The 27,205-nt window shown below is 40.8% G+C and overlaps 2 protein-coding genes across 2 annotated transcripts; one reads left to right on the top strand and one right to left on the bottom strand.

The window, feature by feature from the left end:
* Positions 1 to 3,280: 3,280 nt before the first annotated feature.
* Positions 3,281 to 7,995, bottom strand: LOC124283351 (speckle targeted PIP5K1A-regulated poly(A) polymerase-like). The gene is made up of 4 exons (XM_046719391.1): positions 7,904 to 7,995; positions 5,008 to 5,076; positions 4,017 to 4,207; positions 3,281 to 3,349 (listed from the first exon to the last, which is right to left on the bottom strand). Exons 1-4 carry the CDS (start codon positions 7,926 to 7,928, stop codon positions 3,281 to 3,283), a joined length of 354 nt encoding a protein of 117 aa, XP_046575347.1. The 5' UTR covers positions 7,929 to 7,995.
* Positions 7,996 to 8,091: 96 nt separating this feature from the next.
* On the top strand, positions 8,092 to 17,224 carry LOC124283311 (poly(A) RNA polymerase, mitochondrial-like). The gene is made up of 8 exons (XM_046719344.1): positions 8,092 to 8,397; positions 10,020 to 10,207; positions 10,680 to 10,877; positions 11,740 to 11,949; positions 13,408 to 13,631; positions 13,929 to 14,149; positions 14,808 to 14,900; positions 15,617 to 17,224. The coding sequence occupies exons 1-8, from the start codon at positions 8,202 to 8,204 to the stop codon at positions 16,021 to 16,023; spliced, it is 1,737 nt and encodes a 578-aa protein (XP_046575300.1). The 5' UTR covers positions 8,092 to 8,201; the 3' UTR covers positions 16,024 to 17,224.
* Positions 17,225 to 27,205: the final 9,981 nt, after the last annotated feature.

Genomic DNA, 27,205 nt, shown 5'->3' with positions numbered 1-27,205 from the left:
CCATCTATACAGTAAATCATTGTACCCGATTGTAGTTCTACCCTCCATCTATACAGTAAATCATTGTACCCGATTGTAGTTCTACCCTCCATCTATACAGTAAATCATTGTAATCATGCTTGTGGTTCTTCCTCCATCTATACAGTAAATCATTGTACCCGATTGTAGTTCTACCCTCCATCTATTTAGTAAATCATTGTACCCGATTGTAGTTCTACCCTCCATCTTAGTTAGTAAATCATTAAATTCATTTGTAGTTCTGTACCATATAATACATACAGTAAATCATTGTGTGTACCCGATTGTAGTTCTACCCTCCATCTATACAGCACATCATTGTACCCGACAGTAATTCTACCTTCCATCTATACAGTACATCACGTAAATGCCGTTGTAGTTCAACCCTCCATGGTATACAGTAAATCATTGCAGCGCTGGTTATTTCTTTATCCATGTATACAATGGGAATCAACCGACTGTTGTCCATGTTTTTGAAGTCCAAGATATTATTTCAATTTTGATGAAGGGCTGATTAAGGTTGGCGCGGGTGTTTGGGCATTATGGTTTGATTCCCCATGTTGCTTGATATGTGATGAGCTGTTTCTGGTTGATCACATAACGTGATATATTAACGGGTGTTAAAGTGGCGGCGGGAATAAAACTCACCATTCTTGAGAATTGTCCAAGAGGCTCGGCTTGAGTTCGTAATTCTGTTGGTTTTACATCATTGTTGTATTTATGCAGCGGCTTCGGAAGAACAGACATGAAGTTCAGTCTCAACGGCTGTAGCACGCCGGGTTATCCGGAAGATCAGAGAAGCGGACTGTTTGAAGAGCCTGAGCCGGACGCTGAAGAGTTGCGTTAGCCTTGTTGGGACTTCCAGAACATGCTGAGGAATTTCCGGTTGCCCAATAGGTCCGGTTCGGGCACTTGACTTGCGGGTGTTGAATGTGATCTCAGCTATGACGAAGTAAGTTAGCATTGTCTATATGGCCTTCTGACGCAGCTCTGTTGGTTTGGGCGGGAATGGCATTAGCTCCGCCAATGATAAATCCAATGGGTTTCCGGCATCGAAGTGGAATAAAACCCATCTCCTTGCAGACCTTCCAGAACCAACTCGATGGCTGCCTTGTCCAGTAAGCCCCACTGAACCTCGCACGAGAACATCCTTCTCCCTGGAGACTGAGCACTGCCGCGGTGCCAAAACCCCGAGAAGGATGGTGGATCTCAGCCTCCACTGTGGCAAATGGCCAACCCTGAGTGTGGACAGGACCCAGGGATTTGATGTGGCTGCTTCCCACTCTCGAAGGAATAGTGACAGACGGGCCGCCTACAGGGACGCTTGGCATAATGTAATGCACCCCACACTCGCAAGTCTCCGCTTGCTTGTGCGGGGGGCAGTAAGGGCACGGGGGAGAGACTCTATGGGAAGCTGCGGCGCAAGCACGGGTGACGACAAGTCGTCACCACTAGAGTCCTGGTCCACTAACTGCCCCTGCAAAGCTGAAAGATAGGCAGAGTGGACAGTCACGCCGGCTTGACTGTGCCGCGACATCTGCAGACCTCCTTGAAGGAACGGTATGCAGACTTAAGCTGCGGGGCATTGGCCTGAAAAGCGAGGAAGCCACCTGCCTTGCATGGCCGGGCCAGGGAGGAAGAAGGGCGACCAACCAAGTGTGACGGGAGGCGCATTTGCGCACTGGCCCACCCCTGGATGCTCCAATAGGGCCTCCTCCACTAACTGGTACCATTTGCCAACGTCCCGCAGATCGAGAATCAGTCAGAAGAGGGTTGACTACATAGCTTACCTCGATGGCCGGGGAGCGAACCCGATCGGTGGCCTGTACAGGTACAGTCACCTGGGCAGCACCTCCGCGAAAACCCTCACTTAACTTGCCGCAGGGACGCACTCCGAGCGAGGAGTGCGTGGACCCGACTTCTGACTCCTCTCTCCCTCATCCTCCTCCATGTCAACATCTTCACACTCCCCAGCAACTGGACTCTCATAACAGAGAGATGTCGCCGAGCGCTACTGAAGTCGAACAATTTAAGGGCTCAGAAGATCGAGTGGAGCCAAAAAGGTTCAAGTCAGCCCGCCCCTGGTGTAGCCCAGGTCGGGGCACCGAGGCACCAGGGAAGAACCTGCCCCTACAGGATTCCCTGGCAGCCCAGACTAGTCCAAAGCTAGGTCGACGCGAGACGCCCCAGACAAACTATCACCAGAGCCCAAGCTCGGATCAAGTTGCCCAGGGGGAGCAGCGTTCCCCGAGCCTGAACTCAGGCCGCATCCAACCCCCTTAGACGCGTCCGATCCGCCCCTGATGACAGGTGAACTCCTTACGGAACCCAGAAAACGCCGTGTCTATCAAAGACTTCACGGACTACATCTGTTCCAGAAATAAACTTGACAACGCATCAAAGGTTACTATGGGAGGTGCAGGGGAGGCTGAGACAGGGGCAGGAGAAGACCCCTTGCCTACCTTGGCTTTTTAAGAAGCCCACTACGAAGAGGAGGCCCTGGAAGGCACCTTCGTTTTATGCGAGCGTTGGACGGGGGATCCTCAGCCCAGATATCACCCCCTACTTGAATGATATTACTGTAAAACAGTATATCCGCCCACCTAGACTTAACAGTCTTAGGCATAAAACAGGCACAAGCAGGGCAGCCTTGCTCTTCATGACTGCCCTCTGCTTAACATCTCAAACACAGATCGTGCGTATCCTTGACAGGGATGGACGATTGACACGTAGCGCAGGTTTTATGCTGCAAAAAGTGAAAAACGACCTTATGGCGTGCCCCATATATAAACAATACACAAAACCATGCATGGGCGAAACAAGCAACTAATGCTAAACATTATATAACTAACACACTCATGAAAGATAATGTAAGAACCCACATGAATAACAGCAGATAATAACAGGCTGCAACCAAGGCAACATGACTATAAAATACAACTATTAGCGTATATATAAAAAATGCTAGCAGCGGAAAAACACCCTAACCTGCTAAACGTAAACGCAATAACACGCAAACGTACACATAAATACCCTATAACCACACTAAACATTGAGAACCCTAATGGAAGGCAATGAAAAGTGAGCATAGCGAAGGTTCCAGTCCGCAATCTTGACAAACACATGGCAAGCTGACGGGGACAGGAACAAAAGATGAATGAAAATATTCAGAAACAATCTCTAAATCGCCCATGCGGGGAAATAAAGAGAACCATGCATACAGTAGTTGTTTCCAAACCACTCATTATGAAGGGAATTCAACTCAACTCTTGTTGAAGGACACATAGAACGATAGAACGACAGCATGGAAAGTGAGGTACGAGGCTACAGTCTAGAGTTACATTGTTTTGGCTGTAGGGGCCTCACAAGACAAAACGCAGTTTTTGTTTTGTAAATATTTTATTCAAATATTGTTACAACTGTCGTAGGGATTTTAAATGGACATTTAAATTCTTACCCCAAGGAGAAATATATGAAAAGAATTTTATATTGCAATAACAGCCTGCGACTTTAGACACTAGCCTGAAGCCTGCTAGTTTGATCATGTAAGAGTACCAAACAACTGGACATGTGATAACACTTAAATTTACTAAAAGTGATGTGATAAGCAATGCGTGAGTTGTAGATTTATACAGTTTCGGCACAGACGGCCATATTGTTTATTAAAACAATGGTAACAATAATTTTATTCTAATCTTGGAATTTTTACTGACATATGACTTCGGCCATTATTCAGCCTCTGGGCAGGTCCAGATAACTTTCTGGAGAGGGACTGGTTAATGCACAATACGAGCAGGTGACTGAAAGCAATGATCTATCTTACTTGGACATGATGGTATGCATCGAACTTAACCAAATGTAGTACTTGACATAACAACTTGTACAACTGAATCAAGGATGATAAACAGGTTAAAGGCTGGGGACATCCTGTTTTTTCAGCATGGCAATAGTTTTCTTTACATGAAACATTGTTCAACAAATCCAATAAATCTACTTACCCTCTTGTACTCCATGAATATTTTCTCCACCTTGCCAAACTTTGAGAAATATGTTCTGAGTTCGTCCTCAGTGGTTTCATCACTGAATCCCTTTGTAAAGACAGTGAGGCTGGCTTGTTTTTGCCGCTGTTTGCTGGCCTCGATCACCCGCATGTGGCGCTTCCCCTTCACGTGGTCCTTCATGGCCTCCTCTACACAGTCACAGTCATTCTTTTACATGTATTGCCCACAGTTGTCCGTTGCTTATATCATCTGTTGATTTCCAGCTTTATCCAAAATGTATGTGTACTAGTGTTGGGAATTGGTTAAAATCTCATAATTGATGATTGGTTCATTACAACCGATCAATCATCGAAAAAATTGGTTAGCGTCATTAATTAAATTTGTTAATGCACATAAAAATAAGGAAAAACCACGTAGTTCTTTTGGATTTTTTTGGGCAAAATTTCACATCTTTAAAGGATGACTAGTATGTTAGGAACATAAATTTCTTGGAGTCATTAAGATAAATTCAATCATGACTTGAAACGAGCTTGTAGTGCTTATGAAATGTAACAGACAAAACCAACCTTGTGAAAAATATTGTTAATGAAAACAAGTGTTCCAGAATTGTTTGTGTTCGATTATGAGGAAACATGATCGATTGCTTGGTCGTTTAGTCACTGCGACCAAATCATTTTTAAAAATCTACTGCAATCATGTTTAAAATAGCCATAGATGTGTAAGGACCTGTGCAATACTTTGTAAATTTTGGTTCACAGACTGTGAAGAAACTAACTAAATAAGTCCAACTAAACCAGTAACAGCAGCAGTACTACTAGAAAAATATGTTTATCATTGTTTGTTTATTATCCTTATTGGTGCAAATGGTCCTTGAAATTTGTACAATCTTGGTCAATGTTTCTTCTTTATTTCTAAGTTTATCACCATGATCATACAGTTGTAATCATTAATCCTGTTGTCAGCAAACAGAAAAAAACTTCTGACCTACCTGAAGGAACAGTCACCATACAGTATTCACACTGAAGCACCATGTCTCCTGGCTTCAGAAATATATAATCTGAAACATACGAAACATAGTAATCACCTTTTACCATTATGATCAGCTTGTGAGATATGTTGTAGGGGTATGTTTTTCATTTACATATTGAGAAAGTAGATACTTTTAGGTAAAATGTTTTATCATTTTAGTAACAACATACAACCAAATATAATTCTTCTGTTGTCATGCAATCTTAAATGTGGTTGATAATAATAAGAAACTGAGAATGTACATAGTAACATACGAATTTGCTTAATGAATTGTACCCACATGGCGAAATGAACCCCGACCCTCTGTGTGATGAGCCACTGTTCATACAACGACAGGCTACCCCAGGGCAACATGTGTTACACATTTGACCACTTTCTAAATGGCATTGTGAATTCATACCCCAGGGTTGGTTGACACGTGTCATCAGTTCCCAATTGCGCAGATCGATGCTCATGTTGTTGATCACTGTATAGTCTGGTCCAGACTCGATTATGTACAGACCGCCGCCATATAACTGGAATATTGCTGAGTGCGGCGTAACACTAAACTCACTCACTCACTCATACCCCAGGGCAGCTTAGAAACACTTGTTGTAGACCGTGATACTCCACACTGTCAGCTTGACAGCAAATTGCAGGAGATAAGCAAAGAGTGGTGCACATCATTGGAGTCGATTACTGTGGTAAAACCTAAGAGCATGATGAGTTGAATAATGTTGACATGCCAGGCATCATGAGGTAAATCTAAACAAATTTGTCGAAAGCAATCCCAGCATTGATTTTTAGCATAGTTTTATCACCCAGATCCACTGGCACCCATCAACACAGATTTCACTGATAATTACATTGGATTACTTCTTAAAATATAGGGGGCGGTGGGGTAGCCTAGTGGTTAAAGCGTTGGCTCGTCACGCCGAAGACCCGGGTTCGAATCCCCACATGGGTAAAATGTGTGAAGCCCATTTCTGGTGTCCCCCGCCGTGATGTTGCTGGAATATTGCTAAAAGCGGCGTAAAACCAAACTCAGTCAGTCAGTCAGTCTTAAAATATATAGCTAACCCATACCCAAATTCACCACTAACTCTGAGGATCAAACATAGGTACCTTGTGCTAGAGATTGTACAGGGGTGTTTGACTGACAAGTGATACCAAACCCCGAGGAAAAGATGTTTCATCTGAAAACGTAACTTAAGCCTAAAGACTGCTTAGGGATGCTTCATCAGAAAGGGGATCTAAAGACTCAGGATAGAGATGGAGGTAACCCTAATTTTAACATATCAAACGCTAAAGATAAGAGTCATGTTGGATCTGAGAAGCAAGAACCAGCAAGCCAGCGCCAATTAGCACAATAAGTGCAGTAAGCATGATAAGCTGTACCTGGTAAACTGCAACATATGTTATATTTGGGATTACACTTTGGGAGTACAAGTACAGATTTTAGTACCTTTGGGAAAAGTGTAATCCCAAATATAACATGTGTTACATCTGACCACTTCCTAAATGGCATTGTGTATTCATAGCTTTTGGGCATGTGATGATGCCAATTTACATGGCAGATGTGTTAGATAACTAACTTTGTGAGGGTGATAAGGTGACAGATTCTGAGAATGTGGGTCCTGACATGCTGAATGGGACTCAACCCAAAAAGGTTCAATAATCTGTGTTTTACACTGCTGACGGGATCGTTGTTGACACAGGTACTAAATATGTGTACCCCAGGTACATTTCTGTATACAGAAACGTACCCTAGACAAAATCTGAATTCAGTAATGTACCCCAGGACAAGTCCATTCAGCTTTGTGCCATTTTCTTGTTTGGGACCATCATAATGTTATATTAGATCCATTTGATTATGTTATATAAGAAATGAGCATACACAATAAGAAAATTTTGCGATGCACAATACATGGGGTGAAACGGTACACCGCGGTATTAGTAAAACAGCAGTATGTTGCCTTCGGTTCTGTATACCATAATGCCATCCAAAAATTCAATATTTTTGGTTTTCGTACCGTCACTTCTATCGAGCCATAAAATGACAGTTTTGTTCACTCAAAGTAACAAAGATTATGGTTATTTTTTCCCATGTTATTAAACAATGTAAGGTTTGGCTCTTGTTGTCAATTTTCTGCATTATGATCATATCTCATATACCGAACTGAAATGGACCAAACTGAAGGCTGTGAAGTTGTGCAATATGTGCCATTCCGTGGTAAGAGCATACCGTTTCACCCCTACATAATACCACTCGCAATCTGTTGAACAGGAACAACTAAATACGGTTTTGGTTTTTGGTTGTGTTTAGATATGTTTCTATATTTTGAATTTGTTCTGGGTACATTTCTGTATACAGAAAGGTACATCTGTAGAACCTTTGCCAACAACGACCCCTTCAGCCTTAATACTGAGAAAGTGTAATCCCAAATACAACAAATGTTTCATTTGATCACTTAGAAAATGGCATTGTGTATTCATGGTAAACTGCAGCATTGATACATTCAGTATATATTGGTTTACCCATTCCTGCTATAACACTATAGGTTTGGCTATAGTAGCATCCATCCAAACTAGCTAATAAATACATTCATAATGGTTAACACAGCGACTTCAGAAAAATAGGAGAGTTATCCTGGAGAGTGCAGTTGTTTCCATGGACTGCCTGGGGCCTTTCTAGTGTCAAAAGTTTAACTAAGGACAGACACAACAGATGCATGTATAATATGAATCTTGATCCACCGACAAACCATGAATACAGTGGGTGCATAGCTCCTGTTAACTCGTGAATAGTCTTTTCCTGTAACACAACGGCTATGTCAAAGTGTACTAGGTGTGCGTTTGGAATCTGTGAAACATACCTTGTGCAAATAAACGTTCGACCATATGAGAAGAACAGGGTCAGAAAAGCGGAAAGTCTCTCAGCTCCACGTCGGAGTTACGTCCCTTTCTGATAAGCTCCTCATATCATATATTCCTGTGTGGAGCTTTTGAACGGATCATTTAACCAGGCATTAACAGAAGAAAGTGTAATCGCAGATGACAAAAACGCGTGGTACAACCATTGCTGTGGAATAAATATGTCGTGCTTTTCCTGTATTTTATATCAAGATATTTTAAGGTTATTCACAGTACCAAATGCAGTAAAAACCCGTACATATGGCCAATGCAAGCATTGCATACATTTTCCGGATGTTAAAAGTTACAAATATGGCGACTTGTCTGCCAAACATGCTTAGACGGCATGTCCTAAGACGTTATCCAATGTCATTAGGCATTGAATGGCCATGCATCTGTTCTCACAGACCCAGTACACGAAACTACGGATCAAGACCAGGGGGCTCAAACAGAACAGGTAGAGCACTCGATATGATTTCCCTACAGTTATTTGTTCGAACTGTCAGTCATGTTGAGCCAGTAAAACCAGGACTTATGCCATGACCATGTACGGTGACGCTATGTAACTCTTGTGCAGAGAGGTTTGAAATACGTCACTAGGGATATACCTGTTGGCCCTACCTGTTGTGTATATATACACCCAATATACTATATAGTACTTGAGGCTGTTGTCCTAACAAAATATCTTGTCACATGTTCTTTGAGCGTTGTTACTTAACCTCATCTGCATCACTCCCTCCTGTGAGGCAAGATGAGACAGAATTCAATAGATGACACAGGTTTCAGGGGTTGACGAAATCTAAACCACAAATTTGTTAACAAAACAATTGCAGGTTTGATTGGCTGTGGTTACCATTGCTTAATTAACCATGCTAGACTATCCCTCTGAAGAATGATGACAGTTTATATGGATATACAACTTCTTTTATTCTGTGAAAGGCAATGTTTTTTCGACATAGATTCTAATGTTGTTGTCATCACTTGCTTGACAACGACATTAGAATCCATCGAAACGTCGCCTTTCACTAAATAAAAGAAGTTGTATATCCATAAAAATTGTCATCATTCTTCATCAACTCAACTTCTAAAATGCCCTTCAAAGAAGAAATATCTCTCTGAACATCATGATGTATTCAAATGCAGGCATTGAATTCTGAGTATAATGTCCCAATTTATTCAAACTGAGCTCTCTTTGATGGGAGTTCTGCATGTTACTAGGTATACTATTTTTGGATTTCAGTTGGCGCTGCCAGGATGCTCAAACTTGTGTTGACATCTGAAAAACTGGGCAAATGAATCCAACACTTTACCATAGGACCACATGCTCAATCACAAACCACTAACTATGGCTCATGATCAGCACTACCTCCTATCTGTTCACTACCACTATCAGCACCAGATTGTTTACCTTGATACACATGCATGATTCACTGCAGTACTACTACCATTTTTTGTGGTGGGTGAGTGGGTTAGATCACTGACTTTGTGTACTGGCAATTAATTGCCCCACTCTGATAGTGTGGGTTTGAATCCTGGATGGATCTCAACTCCAAAAGTATATGACAAAATTTCTCATTTTGAGGCTTTGGTAATGTTTAGCAATCAGGGTTTGCAGTGTTATCCCTGATGTTTGAATGTCACACTTTTAAGATGCCACGCTGCTCATATGGACATCTGTCCATGTCTAATGCCTGTCACCACGGTCACTGTATTGTCTGGTTCAGTTACTTACAGGTCTCTGTGATAATGCCAGAATATTACTGCGAGCATTGTTACGTGTCATATGTCTGGCAGTTGGGTTGTAATGTGACTAAACTTGCTATATGTATTGGATGGTGATGCCTGTTGGCTTGGTTGACAGCATGTCAGTCTCAGTTGCATGGTTCTGTGTTCACCACTGGCTTACAGACAGCTGTCATACAACTGGAATATTGCAGAGTGCAGCGTTAGACAACAAACAAAAACAAAACAACAACAACAACAACAACAACAACAAAAAAGACCACTGAGATGGGATGCCACCCAAAAGCTGAAACATGTGTTGCTAATGTTCTGTCTATGCTTTGTACTTTGTTGTAGATGAGAGCGTGGGAAGATATCATGAAGGGAGGAACTCTATGAGTACATATGAGAGTGTTGTGGAAGGAATGAGGGAGGTGGCACATCGCACTGTGGTGGTGCAGGGAGTGGACGAGGACCAGGTGGGTCGGCACCTGCAACAGTATGGCATGATAGAGTCGGCCGTGCAGTTCCATCGGGCACGAAAGGTAATACTATGAAAATATATTGTTATATTTTAGGGAGGTCACCACTGAAAAATATGTTTAATTGTCCTATACCCTCTTGTAATATGAGGGGCGGTGGGTTAGCCTAGTGGGTATAGCGTTCGCTCGTCACTCTGAAGGCCCGGGTTCGATCACCTACATGGGTAAAATGTGTGAAGCCCATTTCTGGTGTCCCCCGCCATGATATTGTTGGAATATTGCTAAAAGCGGCGTAAAATCAAACTTATTCACTCACTCACTCACTCTTGTAATATGAACATAGTTGCACTTAGTTACCGGTATGCAATATTGGCCTGTGGCACACACTAAAAAAGGAATAAAAGACTGATTCTGAAGATACTTTTAGATATTTTCCTATAGTATGTAAAATTTGAACATTTATTCACTGACATTGCTATAGATTTGCCAGTTCCCTGATCCAATCCCCATGACAACATAAGCTTTTTTATCCTAGTCTTTCTTCATGGTGGAGTATAAAGAGAGGACGTCAGTGGCCAACCTGATGGTGGACACAGGCTTTTCATTTGGGGAATTCCCAGTCAAATCTAGAGTGATGTTCCTAAACCAACACAGTATTAAAAAAAGACGAGCACCCAAAGAAGATATTACCTCCCATGAACATGTGCTTTCAAGTTTGAAGGAGTGCAAGTCAGTAAGTAGAAGTGTGTCATGTCCACTACCTACCTGTATATAACAAGGTATATAATTGTGTATACCTGTATGCCTTATATCGAGGTATATTCCAGGTGCCTGACTTGATTCTTAATCTGTGTGCCTTAGAAGCAACAGACGGTGCTTGCTGTAGACTGATGTTGCTGCACAGAATATATGTATAGGATTTTGGTCAACCTCCTTGTCTGAAGTTTGTCATGATAAGCAGTTGTGGATGTTTGTTGTTTGATATTGAACGATATTCCAGCTGTATGATAGTTGCCTATAAAAAACATGATAAAAGATTAAGTGTGACCAGAGATTTCAGTTATCAACATTCAGAGCATGGCTGCATGGTGTCAGCTAAGACAAGAGGACACAGTTTCAACTTTCAGCCATTGTCTTACCTCAAATGAACAAAAAAAGGTTTGCTGGAGACCAATATTCTGACCATTGGAATCACCACTGTTTGCGGAAGGATGTATTCTGGCAGTTATGTTGAAGTTACTTCCTACATTGTTCTTGTGGAATGTGCTGATTGCAAACTCAGGATTGTTGAGAATATCCATTCAAGGATATTGGGTCCTAGTGTCATTTGATGTCAGAGTACCACTGGTAGTCATGGTAACAATAGTCTAATGCAGATTTACTGATATTTCGTAAACCTTGTTGCCTTGGTTACCTGGAGACAAAACATTTCTTCTCATAGTATTTTGTGACTCCTAAATCTTAAACTTTCAACATTATGAATACATCAAGGAATCTAATCATCATTCTTAATTCAAACACGGGTAAGCATGATGTTCCCTTTACTAATCCTGTACAATATCCAATTTACTGTCATTGGTTATCGTCTGTTCCAGATTTCTGATCAAATGGATACCCTCCATCGATGCAAGCGTCTTACACAGCGAGAGAAACGCCTGCGGTTCTTCATTGCATCAGCCATAGAAGAAGCCTTGTCAGGCATACTTCCACACTGCCAAATAAAGCCGTTTGGGTCATGTGTTAACGGCTTTGGCTGGACAGACTGTGATCTGGACTTCACTTGTGATATTTTCCCCCCAGATACTGTAAGTTGCTATGGTAACTGTTACATTGAACAGATGTATGTATCTTCATCAATACTTGTTGCAGTTTCAGTTTTTGTATTAAACTAAGATTTTGATGGGGGATCGAGAACAAACGGGTGTAAAGACAGATCATTTTGTACTGGGGATGAAATGTACTATGAGGTTGGATTACCATTGTCAGCGTTAAGATAGTACGTGTTCCAGTTCCACAGTCTGGTCAATTATCACAGCCCCCACTCCTGATCCAACCAGCCCTCTCTTGTCTGTTTAACAGAGTACAACACCATCAAGATTGAGTGGGTTTCTCTGTTAGTAAAACAGGTTTGGTCTCAGACTGAGGATGTTGTACATGATTGATTGATGTTTGGCTGCTGCTCCTTTTCATGTAAATCTGTGTAGTTGTAAATCATTGTACCCAATTGTAGTTCTACCCTCCATCTAAATCATTGTACCCATTAGTTCTAAATCATTGTAAATCATTGTACCCAATTGTAGTTCTACCCTCCATCTATACAGTAAATCGATTGTAGTTCTACCCTCCATCTATACATCATTGTAAATCATTGTAGGTAAATTGTAGTTCTACCCTCCATCTTGTACCCCCAATTGTAGTTCTACCCTCCATCTATACAGTAAATCATTGTGTACCCTCCATCTATACAGACCCTGTAGTTCTACCCTCCATCTATACAGTAAATCATTGTACCCAATTGTAGTTCTACCCTCCATCTATACAGTAAATCATTGTACCCGATTGTAGTTCTACCCTCCATCTATACAGTAAACCCGATTGTAGTTCTACCCTCCATCTATGTAGTTCTACCCTCCATCTATACAGTAAATTGTAGTTCTACCCTCCCAGTAAATCATTGTACCCGATTGTAACCCTCCATCTATTGTCTACCTCCATCTGTACAGTAAATCATTGTACCCAGTTCTCTCCATCTATACAGTAAATCATTGTACCCGATTGTAGTTCTACCCTCCATCTATACAGTAAATCATTGTACCCGATTGTAGTTCTACCCTCCATCTATACAGTAAATCATTGTACCCGATTGTAGTTCTACCCTCCATGTATACAGTAAATCATTGTACCCATCTATTGTAGTTCTACCCTTGTAGTTCTCCACAGTACATCATTGTACCCGTTTGTAGTTCTTCCCTCCATGTATACAGTAAATCAGCCGACTGTTGTTTATGTTTTGAAGTCCAAGGATATTATTTCAATTTTTGATGAGGGGCGGTGGGGTAGCCTAGTGTTTAAGGCATGCCAGGTTTGATTCCCCCCATGGGCACAATGTGTGAAGCCCATTTCTGGTGTCCCCTGCTGTGATATTGCTGGAATATTGCTTAAAGCGACGGAAAACTAAACTCACTCATTCTTGAGGAATTGTCCAAGAGAGAGCTCAACTTGATTCCGTAATTCATAGTGATTTTATCATTGTATTTATACAGCAACTGGGAAGAACAGACATGAAGTTCATCTCAACGAAGCAGCAGTACGCCAGGTTATCAGAAGATCAGAGAAACCGGAGACTGTTGGAAAACCTGAGCCAGACACTGAAGAGTTACGTGCCCTTGTGTTCGGACTTCCAGAACATACTGAAGGCTCGGGTGCCAATAGTCCGGTTCAGGCACGAACTTGCAGGTGTTAGATGTGATCTCAGCTACCATGACAAGTAAGTTAACATTATCTATATGGCCTTCCTGACACCAACTCTGTTTCTTCCAAACTCTAGTTTCCGTTTGGATCTGTATTACATACCCAGTCTAAACTTCAATTTTTTGTTGTTAAAACCATAGGCCATATGGTCTCTGTTAAAACAAGCAATGCATCAATGTTGTTCCTGGTAGGTGACCTCATGGGCATGTTTATCAGATCATCATGCCATGTTTATCAGATCATCACGCCATGTTTATCCGATTGGTTTTCGGCAGAGATAACATTATCCATAATGTCATCCAATGGGTTTCAGCATCACACACAAGTTATCGGAGCTGATGTTTGTGTACGGATGCTACAACCCCGATGTGTACCCACTGATGAGTGTTGTGAAGCAGTGGGCGCGGGACAAGCTGATCACGCGGCCCATGCCGGGTCGGTACGCCACCAACTTCATCCTGCTGGCCATGGTGGTGTACTACATGCAGACGCAGGGACTGCTGCCGACTGTCGGCGCCATGCAGACCATGGCAGGTGGGTACAACTGATGGATTCAGATCAACACTCCATGTCAGCAACAAGCATTTAGATAATCTGCCCCAATAACAATAACATGCTTCGGCAATTTCTGAATGTACAGTAAAGTTAAGTGCATTGAAATATGTCATGGCAAGTTTGTGCTACTGATGGATTCAAGTCTTACCAATGCATCAAAAACATGCACTCTGCTCCAATATGTGACCTGCACGTAATGAAAACAAGTTTTCATGACTGTTTCTTTATTGTTACACATTGCTTTGTGTCTGAGTTGCTTCCCTTTGTTGTACAGGGATATTGTGGTTATCATCTGCAACCTGCATTGTTTTTGCCTTCATTTCCTCATGAAGTGTACTTGGTGTTAACAAAAATAATCTGTTCCAGTGTAATATTCAATCACTTAAAACATAAATGGTTTGCGGTCATGTTTTTCCTAAGTGCAAAGTGTCCACACTACTCCCTACTTGCCACAGCTCACTAACCTGTTGTCACTCAGACAGAGAAAACAAACACACACACACACACGACGCACGCGCGTGCGACGCTGCACACACACACACACACACACACACACACACACACACACACACACACACACACACACACACGCACATATGCACATTCTGTTTGTCAGTCTTTTGCATCAATCTTTCAGATACCAGCAGTGAATTTTTAAATGGCAGAGAAAGTTTCTACTTTGTGCGAGATCTGGACAGTCTTCCCAAAGCCACAAACACAAGAAGTCTGGGTGAGTTGATGATAAGGAGTGGTTGTGAACTGCTGCCGATGACAGCAATAACTCACCATTTGTCTTCTTTCCATCAAAGATTTGTGACAAATTTGCATAGCTTAAGGGACCGTTCATAATTTATGTGTGTGTGTGTCCAACAATTTTGTACATAAAAATATTGTAAAATTATAGGAAGGGGGAAGGGGTTCATTGATTTTGTACGTAAATTTTACAATATCTTTCAGAGTGTTATAATTTGCAGTGCCCTGAGGTTCACCATTAACTTCCTGACAAAGGAGGGCAGTTGACCAGAAACGTGCCTTGAAATACATCATCACAGTTATGATAGCTAGTATGGACAGAATTTGTATCTAGTTCTACAATGAACAAAACAACAAACACCAGTAAAAGTTTGTAGCTGCAGTATAAACCTCACAACATCATAGAACATAATCTAAGGTGTCGTCACAAACAAGAAAGGTCACTGTGGGGCCAGCAACATCCTATAACAATAGAAAAAATAGCAGAAAAGTTAGGGAAAGGTGGGCATCCTTCAAGTTACAGGAGCCAGCAGATTTCTGATAACATGCAGGATTTGTGTGATAATCCTATCCATTTTTCTATCAATATGTTGAGAATGATCACTGTAAAATCATTGAAATGGTGTTACTGATTCTGGTTGTGCCCAACAATGTATTTGAAGTCACACTGTACGGTCACTTTTTGTTTTTCAGAGGAATTGCTTTATGGTTTCTTCTCGTTTTACACTAAGTTCAACTTCCGACATCGCAGAATATCTCTTATAACGGGCACTGATTTCGACAAGACAACTGACAGTGCCATGCAGGTAGAGAACCCTCTAGACATCACCCTCAACGTCAGTCGAAGCATGGCACCAACAGAGGTCATCAACCTACAGAGTGAAATGCTCAATGCATTGAGAACATTGGACACTCACAGAAAGGCTGACAGTTTAGAGGACTGGGGAATTATGTGTTTATTTTCTAAAGAGGATTCTACTCAGTCAACAACTGTACATACATCCTCTCTCTTAGACTCTTTACAGAAGCAGACGCATGACTTTCCCAAAACTGACACAGACGTCTTCCTCATTCCTCAGGTGACCACGAGGGGAGTGTGAAGTGTTCCGTCAGTCACACACTGCATGTTGCTTTGTACTGTATCCTGGGTTAACTGTATAGAGTATCATGTATGAGGTACTCTCGAAATGCCTGTCCACACTCGTCGGTCAGTCTGTTGACTACCATCTGTTTGGTTGTTGTAGTCTGAAATGGACATCTTTCTGTGAACTATTTGTGTATGAAATCATTAGTGATCATGGTAAATTCTGAGTACTTAACAGTTGAATATGGAAATTCTATTTATTCAGATCTGAGCACAAACATAAGTTAGGAGAAGACATTGACTGGCTGTTGTTCAAACTGTTGTCATTCATCCAAGTTCGGTTGTGTGCATGTTGATGACTCTGAGCCAAGTCTTCATGATACAGGTGACAATACTGTACAAAACTCTTCCAGATGATACAGCCTGGATAATTATCACATAAAGAGGATTTGACAATCTCTTCATGCATAGTGTGCAGTGGAAGTGACCGTGGATGGCATAGTGGGTATCATAGTCAGTGTGGATAATATTACCAAAGCCTATGGACGGTGGTTTAATGCTTATATTGAACAGCAGGATCAGTCATTTCCAAGGACAACAGTACCTTGTTTTTTATGTTGGACAAAACAACATTTCAGTTATGATGACATTGCAGAGATGAAATAATCATAGTAAGGCCAGACCAATTTTTTTCTTGTTTTACTTTCCACTGGTCGTATTTTTTCAAGAATAAGAAAAAATTAAAAAATAATTTTCTCTTCTCAAAAGATAAAATCCTGATGTTTTATTGGTCCAAAATGTAAACTTAAAAGAAAATATTTTTAAGATTGTTTTTTACCCCATATACACTTCATTAATTGCCTAAAGTAAAATACTTTTAGTATTTAGAAGGAATATTACTTAGACTGGTGATTTTATTATTATTTTCTTTCCCTTCTGCCTTTAGGTTTTCTGAAGACAAATATCTGTAAAACAAAAATTAAAATTGGTCTGGCCTAACCTACGGTAAGAAAAATACACTTTGTTCCTGATTCAATCTCCTGTAAACATTTCATATATATCCATGATATTGACTGGTCTGTTTCTGGAGGTGGTATTTGCTAACACTGTTTTGTCAAAAAGGCATATTTAGTGCTATTTTAATACTTTCTGGGGCATTGCTGTGAAAGATGTTCATGTTTAATACGAATGTAACAGACATTACAATTTGAAATATATTGCAATGCTTGGCTCTTCCATCTTTGAAGGATACAAGGAGTAGAGTGCCAGTATGTATAACCTAAGACTCAGCTGCACATAGAAGAAACCATACGTTTTTTTAAGTGAGTCAAATTCAAGATCAAATGCCGCCATATCGCTGGAATTTTGCTGTGTACGGCGTATAACTAAACTCACTCACTCACTAAAGATCAAATGCTTCACCGTTGAGCCAAATTTCTAAAATCAAGGGCCGAAATTTTACGACGTTTCTGTGACTTGATCGAGTTAAATGGTGAAGGGAGGTTACTCGTGTTGTCTTCAGTCCGCGTCGTTTCCACAGAAAGGAACCGGTGGGCTGAAGTGATTCCAATCCGACCGACAACTTGCAACTGATCATATGTGTAAATGTTTACAAAAGAGTAATGGATAAGAAAGTTGACATTTTGAATGCTCACCCTATTTGGCTGATGAAAGCCGTAGTATCGCAGATCGATGCTCTTAATGATAATCGCTGGTAATCTAATCGAGTAAATCTAATATCGAGTAATCAGTTTCCTGTAATATTATATATACACCATTAATGTTAAGCATTGAATCTACTCAGCAAATACCATATACGATTATATAGGCGCCCCATATACCACGCTAAAAGACCCCCGAACCACAAAAAGGACCGCCTCAGTGGTGTAGTGGTTAGAGCGTCCGCCCGGAGTGTGGAAGGTCACGGGTTCGATCCCCGACCGCGTCATACCAAAATACGTTAAAATATGGTACTTGTTGGTCCCTGCCTGGCGCTCGGCATTAATTGGTACAACAAGGACTGGTCGGCTCGGAGTCAGTGTAATGTGTCTGAGTGGGGTATTCATGTTTCACTGCGGCATGGTGTCTCAGTGGGCTAGCACTCTAAATCCAGCTTAAGTCTGAGCTAGTACAAGCAGCCGCACATACACATACACACGCATGCACGTCGTCATATGAGCGAAATATTCTCAAGCACGACGTTAAACCCAATTCCACCACCACCACCCGAACCACAAAGGGTTTGACAGCTTCATCCAAGTATTCAGCTCGAGACTTACTTTTGCTTTTGTTGGGGTTTTTCCCCAGAGAATATACGGTTTATGCACGAGCTGCGCAGAATAATTTAGGTATTTAATACGTGCTTTTTGGCATTTCTTTTCCATTTTTTCTGCCCTGTATCTGAGCACCGGTCATGTCAGTGGTACATGGTATAACTGCTTCAAGTCCTGTGTTAGGGCAGCCCTTGCATCGACTGCTGCCAGTCACTTCAGAGTTCAAACGCGAGGCTCAGTCAGATGCATATACAGTATATATGGGCAGTATATATATCATATTCTCAATAGTAATATATGTATTTCAAGTTAGTGATCAACACATGTCAGTTAAATCTGCTGATGGACAAACTATTAGGTTCGATAATATGTTGTCATAGCGCTTTGGACACCTATTTAACGAAAACACAAGCATATAGATCCACAAGAGCCAATGATTGTTGTCAGAGACGACTAAAAAAAATTCGCGGTGACTTGGTATCCCAGTTGCGTGGTTTGGTGCTCATGATGTCAATCCCTGGTTTTCTGGCATATTGCTGAGTTCAGCGTTAACAAGAAATAGGCTTTTAAACAATCAACCAACACTCCCAGTTATGTATAGCTAATATGAAGATCGACATACTTAACATTATTTAATGGGTGGTGGTTGTAGCTGGATACAAATAATCCGACTGTTGTACTGACGTCTTTGAGACCCGTGAAGATCCGGGGTAGAATAGGTCTTCAGCAACCCATGCTTGCCACAAACTGCGACTATGCTTGTCGTAAGAGGCGACTAACGGGATCGGCTGACTTGGTTGACGCATGTCATCGGCTCCGAATTGCGCAGATCGATGCTCATGCTGTTGATCAATGGATTGTCTGGACCAGACTCGATTATTTACAGACCGCCGCCATATAGCTGGAATATTGCTGAGTGCGGCGTAACACTTTAACTCACTCACTCACTAACAGACGTCTTTGAAGGTCTGACTGATGTATGTTTATGCTGAAGTACATAATAGACGACTTTACATGAACAGAATAAATACCAGCGAGTCATAGGCGCTTGACTCTGATATGTTTATAAGTATGACCTATATATATATATATAAGCGCCCATGCAGCGAGTATAGAATCGGACGCTTCAGCATGAGATTGGATGAAACACGAAGTGATGAATGTCTTTGGCGTCCACTAATTTGAGGAAAATCATTTACAAACCTATATTCAGGTCGAACCGGGATTCCAACCCACGATCACAGACTTGTGACAGTGTCCCATTTCTGTATGTAGAACTTCGGTGCCATAGACGTTTCGGCCTTGCGTGCCCCCTCGCCTCTGCCTAAGGATCAAAGTAGAGTCAACGAGATTATCTTTCCCGGCCGGTGAAATACCGTAAGCACCGTTACTTGGCATTCATTCACGAATGACACATAATCCTCAATCCGTTTGGTGAGTAGTTTATTCCATATGTAACACACTGTAATGAGGTAAATATAATTGTGTAAAACGAAATTAAGAAGAAGAAGAAATTAGAAAATCTATATATGATCTTAAATCAAATAAATCACCAGGCACTGACGGGATACCCCCCGAACTGTACAAACTATCATGTAATATTTTAATTCCATATGTGAGGATGCTATTCAACAAGATTTTGGACAAAGGTCTGTTTCCTACAAACTGGAATATCGGCGTTATTATACCACTGTTTAAATCTGGATCCAAGAAAGAACCATCGAATTGTAGAGGAATATCAATGCTAAATTCAATGGGAAAACTTTTTATTTCAATTAAAGAGAAAAGATTAAGGACGTGGGTTGAGTTAAACGAAATATTATCCGAAAGTCAAGCTGGTTTCCGCCCTCAATATTCAACTACTCACCATATTTTTACTCTTCAGGCTTTGTGTTCGAAATATTTGTGCAAACCCAAAGGTCGTTTCTACTGTGGTTTCGTTGACTTTAAAAAGGCATTTGACTTTGTGGACAGAGATAAACTGCTACATATTTTGATTCAACGCGGCTGTCACGGAAAGATAACTATGTTGCTTAAAAGTATGTACGCATCGGTGAAAGCCGGTGTAAGAGTGAATACTGATTCAAGAACTGAAACTTTTGATACTTCCCGTGGAGTGAGACAAGGGTGTATTCTCAGCCCCCTCCTCTTCCTTCTCTTTTTTAATGAATTTGCAACAGAGCTCTACCAATCAGGTAACAATGGAATTTTTGTTACGCAAGATATACAAGATCTATTACTGCTAATGTTTGCTGATGACATCGTTCTTTTTGCTACCAGTGTAATAGGTCTACAGCGCCAGCTTAATATCCTGGAATCATTCTGTATCAAATGGGGATTACAGCTGAATCTTAACAAAACAATTATCATAGTGTTTCGCAACGGAGGAATTCTGAGACATTCTGAAAAGTGGACTTTTTGTAAAAATCCTCTTAAGGTGGTTACATACTATAAATATCTCGGCATAATATTTTCATCTAGGCTCGTGTGGACAAAAGCCTGTGAAGCCTGCCTCTCTGTTTTCAGACCTTTTAACAAGTATCAAGAACTAACCTATTCAAGTGCAAGAACTATATTTGATCGAAAAGTGGCACCTATACTACTATACGGCTCGGAAATATGGGGACATAAATATTCTGATGTAGTCGAGAGGGTCCATACTATGTATTTCAAACGATTTCTGAAAATTGGAAAATGTGCTTCAAACAAAGCCACACTTGGGGAGCTTGGACGTCACCCCATCTACGTATTAACACAGATTCGAGTAATCAAGTTTTGGTTCAAGATACTCAGTATGAATGAACAGCGTTATCCACTGCAGTGCTACAGAATGCTAAAAACATTTGATGATATGGGCAGAACAAACTGGGCATCCAATGTTAGAAACATATTATTCAGAAACGGGTTTTCTCATGTCTGGTTAAACCAGGGCGTTGCTAACGTTCAGTTATTTATGTATTCTTTCAAACAACGATTGAAGGATATCGCCTACCAAACTTGGCACAACGAAATCAACAGCTCCACTTTTTTCAGTCATTATTCACAGTTTAAAAATGAACTTTGCCTGGAGTCCTACATAACAGAACTAAAATATAAACATCTGATCCGTGCACTTATCAAGTTTCGTATTTCGAATAACAATTTTAAAGTGAACATGTACAGACTTAATGAGGATGCCCCACGTACGAACTACTTGTGTTCATTCTGTGATGCCGCGGAAACAGAAACTGAGAATCACGTATTCTTCCGATGTGTCAAATATCAGCGGTACAGAGACAGTTTCTTCAAACAATTACAAAATGTCTACAAAGGCCCACTCACTCTGCAGTCAATTTTGCAATCCAAAAACCCCCAAGTTATATACTGCACAGCACTATTTTTACATTATGTTTTTAAAGTAAGATCCCAATACTAATTATGACCACTGTTTCACGAAACTGCCAAAGTTTGTGACTGTATTATAGGCCATGAGGCCGATATTACGAATAAACTTCTGTCTGTCTGTCTGTAAATATAATTGTGTAAAACGAAATTAAGAGTAGAAATGAATGAAACGTCAATTCCGCAGAGAAATTCTTCTGATGATGTCTTGTTACCTCTTTCTTATGTCATGAACGATGACGTCAGATCGTATTGTTGCAAATAGCTATAACGAATGTGACGTCATATCACTTCAACTAAAATTTAGAATCAATATTCAGAATTGCTAAACTGATTACATGGACTAAAGTGTAAACATCCAAAAATTACCGCCATTGATATTTCAACTCTCATGTCTAACGTTCTGTGTTCTGTTTTTCAGTAAAACACAATTAATACATAAGTATATTTCATGTTTGTTTCCCCTGAAATTCCACCTTTGTGCTTTTATAAGCATGTTCAACTAGCTTGAAATATGTGGATGACATGTTTAAGCTACAATTAAATCACATCTTTATCAATTTGTCTTTGAATAGTGAAAGCGTGAATTTTCTCTCTTGGCAGCTAACTTAAAGTGTTTGTCTTAGTGTTTAAAGTAAATTATTTAGCGCCTTTGACTCACTTTACGCACTTGGCCGTCGTCGGCTACTTCGCTTCAATAGGGGTCAGAGGGTTGTCAGAGTAGGAACTGTTAAAGAATTGCGTGATTTGGAACTTAATAATGACGTCACGCGGGGATGAATAATTGATACATTACTCAAAGCGCCATTGAACCTCTTGGTTCACTCACTCGTTTCAGTATGTTGGAAAGTGACAAGATCCTGTTCAACAAAGGGGTCCGATGGTTGTAAGCATTGTATGCCGGGACCGTCGCAGCGCAATGTAGCGCTGTCTGTGGAATTCTTGGCCCCCAGAATACACCGACTTCACAGGTGTGCTTATATGGCGCATTTCAGACGCAAAGTTACGCAAAACAACAGTCCTTTTCCTGTCAAGTGATTCTGCGGGTCATTTGTCCTGGACAGTGAATGAATGGCTCAAGCCCCCAGCCCTGTGAGTCCTGATTCTGCGAGAACTTGCGGAACCGAATTCTACCTCAGCAAAAGGCTTCATAAGTTGAGTGATGCTGCAGTCACCAGTAAGCCAGCCATATGACGACACCCTTTAGAAAATCGCGAACCTGGGTCCCGTTTCACAAGGCTATCGTAGCTCTACGACTGTAGTTAGTCCGTGTTACAGAAGGAGGTATGACAGTCGTAGCGCTACGATAGCTTTTTTGAAACGGAACCCTGGAACCGAAACACCCGTGGCTGATATCGCAGGAAATGCACGAAAAGGCCATTTTAACCAACCAATTGGTCGAGTCTGTCAAGGTTGGTTTCCCCGTATTCCGTATCTTCATAAATAAAGGCGCACGAAATAATGGCGTTATCATACACGAGATTGCGTGCAACTATCAATTCTTGCTGTTCATATTCTTGTTCTTATTATTGAATGACGTCATCCTTTTGTTGTCAGGGATATTGTCATTCATTATTATTACTATATCCCAACCCGAAAAGAGAAACTAATGGATAATTGTCGAATATAACGCTATTAACTTCTCTGTCTGTCCAAATACCTTTGTTTCTACTCGACAAGTGTACAGGACCTTATTTCACCCATCCTCAGCAGGCAGAAAAGATTATAACGCTTCAGCGATTTTACAAGGCACATAATTTCAATATACTTTACAGAAGTGAAACTTAATCAGTACAAATTGATAATGGGGAAGCCACATGTGTTAATACTGCAGTTCTTTTGACAAACTGATGACGATAATGAGGAATAGTTATCTAGAATCCATAACTAGATTTATAACACAGTAAAAAAGTCACCTTTTCCTGATTTTGATGATCAAGGGCACGGGAGATAATCATCCTGATTTCAATTTTTTCTTTACATGTTGACACCTCTCAGCCCAATAACGCGCTCCACTGCACCTTCAGAATAATGAATTGGGATTATTGTTACAAATCAACCAAGGGAGGCCGTCCGCTCGAGAGAGGTATCGTTTTGATTAGTTTGTGCGTTGGTATATAGGGTAATTACGATCCGGGTTCGTTTTAAGCGAATAACACTTTCCGATCCTCACAGCTAGTAATTTAGACCAATATTATATCCGCGCCGACCGTAACGACAATCCATTGTCTGCTAACCGCTACAAGTGCTCTGAAAAGTCCTTATTTCAAAGCCAATTTCGATTTCCATACACAATTCGCACAGGAGTAGATTGACTTCATTGTGCGTGTCGTCTGCAGAAATCAAAGTCCGCCATCTTGGTGTTGAAAGTTGTTCGAATCAAATGAGCCGTACAATCACCATTTTCCTATGCTATCACAGCGTTTTGTTAGCAAATCTGTCACTAAGGCATCATCACATTTTATTATTTTACGATGAAACGTCCTAGACATATTTTCTCTCGTTATTAATTCTGTAAGGTTGTATCGCAACTGGCTCATTACCAGAGCTTCCGTGGCTGGGACGGGCTTTCCAAGTATCCACGTCTTGACGACTTCCTTTACAAAGGACAACGTTTCTTCTCACAAGAAACACACGGAAGACATTGGACAAATTTATTCTTCAGTTAAAAGTTAAAAAACATCATCGAAGTGAAACTTTCAGTTGAAGTCTGCAAGAGACACGGCCTTCTCGCGCATTGTGTTCATGGATACGAGACTGCCAAACTGGTTAAGCATGTAACAAACTTGAGAAGGAAGTCTTACATTATCATTAGCAATAATGAGTTAGAAGAAGTTTTAATGAATCTATCTTTCTATCAGATATAAAAAATTTCAAGATGACGCTGTCAGCCATTGATGTGTTAAATATCAAACGTCTACATCAGCTATCAATTCACCCCACGTTCACATCAAGCGAGGCACAATATTCTCATCCATCTCGTGTCTAGTTTCAGTCCTGGTCTAGACTTTGAATTAATATCACTGAAACTGAGGCAGTGTCTCTCTGGAAATGGCGTATTAATTAACTAAATTGCTGAATTGTTACAAGTAATATGAATAGTCTCATAAGCATTTTTTGGAAGCAGATAGCTAGTCTATAAACAATTTATGGATTTATTGTAAGAATAGATGATTATACCGTTGACAATGTCACTATACAATCATACCAAAGACGTTGCTATTCATGAAAATGTGTCAGTATAAATTTAATTTAACAGATAAAGCACCTTTTGAACGACTTGAATGCTACTTGCTGGAACTACAACATTGCCAGTGCCGTGACACAGCTTTAAGTATTTGCTGATATCATACGTTGTCAAAATATAGTAGGATCATCATGGATGGAAACGAAAATAATAAAATGCAGACATTTTCGAATTCTTTTGTTAAGACGCATGGGACACTTGTTTCGTGGTTTGGGATCTTGATCAGTTACTTTTAAAAGAACTTTTAAATTCAGTACAGAGCAATACCTATTGGGTGGGGTGGGGGTAGACAACCATTATTGGCATGAGTATATTAAACCTTGTCCTCGTCCCAGTTCGACACCCACCGAGAACAGTACAGATGGAATAACCATTGTAACCTTTACCATTGTTTCCTAATATTTCCCTTGAACAGTTGGACATGGAATTTTTAGTTCAGGATAGTTGCTTCTATACACGATGATTCACAAATCAAACAGGACTAGCCCCCTTTCCGCTTATATGTGACCTGTAGGCAATGAATTGAAATCGCAGTCGTCATTAAGAATAAAACCAATATTTTCCTAAAATGATAGCAGCGCCTTGGTTCCGTGGGCACCACATCAGGGGCTGTTGAAACAATGGCAACATACCACGTGACCCCCAAATAGTGTTGTATTCCTGCTATGTGATGTATTAATGGATATCAGCATGGTATCGATCTAGTGTTCACGATTCCATAGCGTTATTCAAATATAATAATGTCCATTTATTCTTGCACAAGTTCATCAGAAAACCATCATCCCAATCGAGCGTCATTCCACAGTTGTAGAAGCAATGCGTTTAAAGAAATTATGATACATTCTGGGCATTCATTCAATTGGGTTACAGCCAAGCCCGTGATGATTGAGTCCCTATGCCAGTTGCTGACTATGTTGTCATAATATTTTCTCATTCAATTCCGAGTGTCCCAGCTACCGTATCTCGTTACAATGAGCGAGTTGTTGTCAATTATTTCACCGCCAGAAATTACCCGATACTCGCTTAATCAATTACTCTCAATTATTGAACACAACCTGAAAAGAGATGGAACGTCGACCCTTGCTCATTTCGTGTGTCTATTGCGCGAGGGCTAACGTCCTTTCCTGATCAAATAAAAATTGACAAGTGCCTGTTTCATTGAGTGTCCATCTGAGTCACATAGTTAGATGTGACGATGGCTGGCGAAGGGTCCCTATAAAGACTAATGCATTTGACATTAAAGGCAGATCAAAATAATCGCCCGGAAAATTCCCTTCAGCTTTCATTGCCTTGGTCAGGACGCAGGGCTACACTCCAAGCATCTCGGGTCAATTTTGCTAACTCTCTTTGTCAGTTTTAGCTTGCCCAAAGCGTGTTAATTAAGAGGATAAATCTCTACCACGCCCACTGTCGTCCTGTTCGCAAATTCTCTGATGGAAGCGAAGATTCCACTTCTCTGATTGAATGACTTCTGGAAATCACACGACGTTTCGTGTGGAATTGGTCTAGATCGATCTGATTGTCTCCCTTTGTTGGTTAAAAGACTGGTAGACATCATAGAAACCTTACACATCGGTCATTTTAAAACAAGTTATAAAGGGTGTCATAGCATTCAGTCCATTACTGAATAAAGGAATGAGTAAGTTCTCATCTGGCTTTCTTAGAGGTCTTTGACAACCTCTTATGGTGGCCCGAGTACTGAAACAATCATATCATTTTACAAACGTAAAATTCTTTTCAGAATTAGTATGTACGCACTTGATTTGGGTTATCTCGAAATTAAATAATGAGACCATGGTTGATTATTACTGAAACTGAGGCTGTACTTCAAATCACGCAAGATTCAACTTGTGACAGAGACTTGTGTCCTGAATGTATAAAGTCGCATTTAGTATTGTTGCACTTATACAGCGACGTACATGTGTGTGACTGTTTGTTCTGATCCGGACTATCGCGACTTCTAAATGCTAAACCATTGTCCAATCCTGTGTCGCAGTTAAACATGGATACCCTACCCAAATTTGCATACCGTATATGTCCTTTGACAATAGCTGACTTTGCGTAAGACAATAGTTTGTGGAACTAGCCCGCCTTGTCTACACACGACATGTCTTATACAGGTTGTGTTTTCTTGCCTTCAGTCATTAACGAGTCCGAAAAGGGGCGTAACTCTCTTCAGACAAGTTGTTTGAGGATCGTTTGTAGGGACTTTCCAACTTCTCTCAATTAGAGTGTTTTTGCCGAAATAGATCACTTTAATCGAACGAGCAAATATTGTTTGTGACTCTTTATTACAT

This window comes from Haliotis rubra, unplaced genomic scaffold (genome assembly GCF_003918875.1).
Source record: "Haliotis rubra isolate DU_JTF1 unplaced genomic scaffold, ASM391887v1 Scf313, whole genome shotgun sequence".
In the NCBI taxonomy this organism is placed as follows: Eukaryota; Metazoa; Mollusca; class Gastropoda; order Lepetellida; family Haliotidae; genus Haliotis; species Haliotis rubra.
The sequence above is the reverse complement of the archived record's forward strand: the minus strand, read 5'-3'. Positions and strand labels throughout refer to the sequence as shown.

Bases quoted from the DNA above. Each gene is read 5' to 3' on its own strand.
- LOC124283351 (XM_046719391.1), bottom strand. From the start codon at position 7,928: ATGGTCGAACGTTTATTTGCACAAG. The intron at 5,077-7,903 runs GTATGTTTCACA...CGTATGTTTCAG, and splicing joins CGAACGTTTATTTGCACAAG to ATTATATATTTCTGAAGCCA. The intron at 4,208-5,007 runs GTAGGTCAGAAG...GTGACTGTGTAG, and splicing joins TATGGTGACTGTTCCTTCAG to AGGAGGCCATGAAGGACCAC.
- LOC124283311 (XM_046719344.1), top strand. From the start codon at position 8,202: ATGGCCAATGCAAGCATTGCATACATTTTCCGGATGTTAAAAGTTACA. The intron at 10,208-10,679 runs GTAATACTATGA...TTTTTATCCTAG, and splicing joins AGTTCCATCGGGCACGAAAG to TCTTTCTTCATGGTGGAGTA. The intron at 13,632-13,928 runs GTAAGTTAACAT...AATGGGTTTCAG, and splicing joins GATCTCAGCTACCATGACAA to CATCACACACAAGTTATCGG.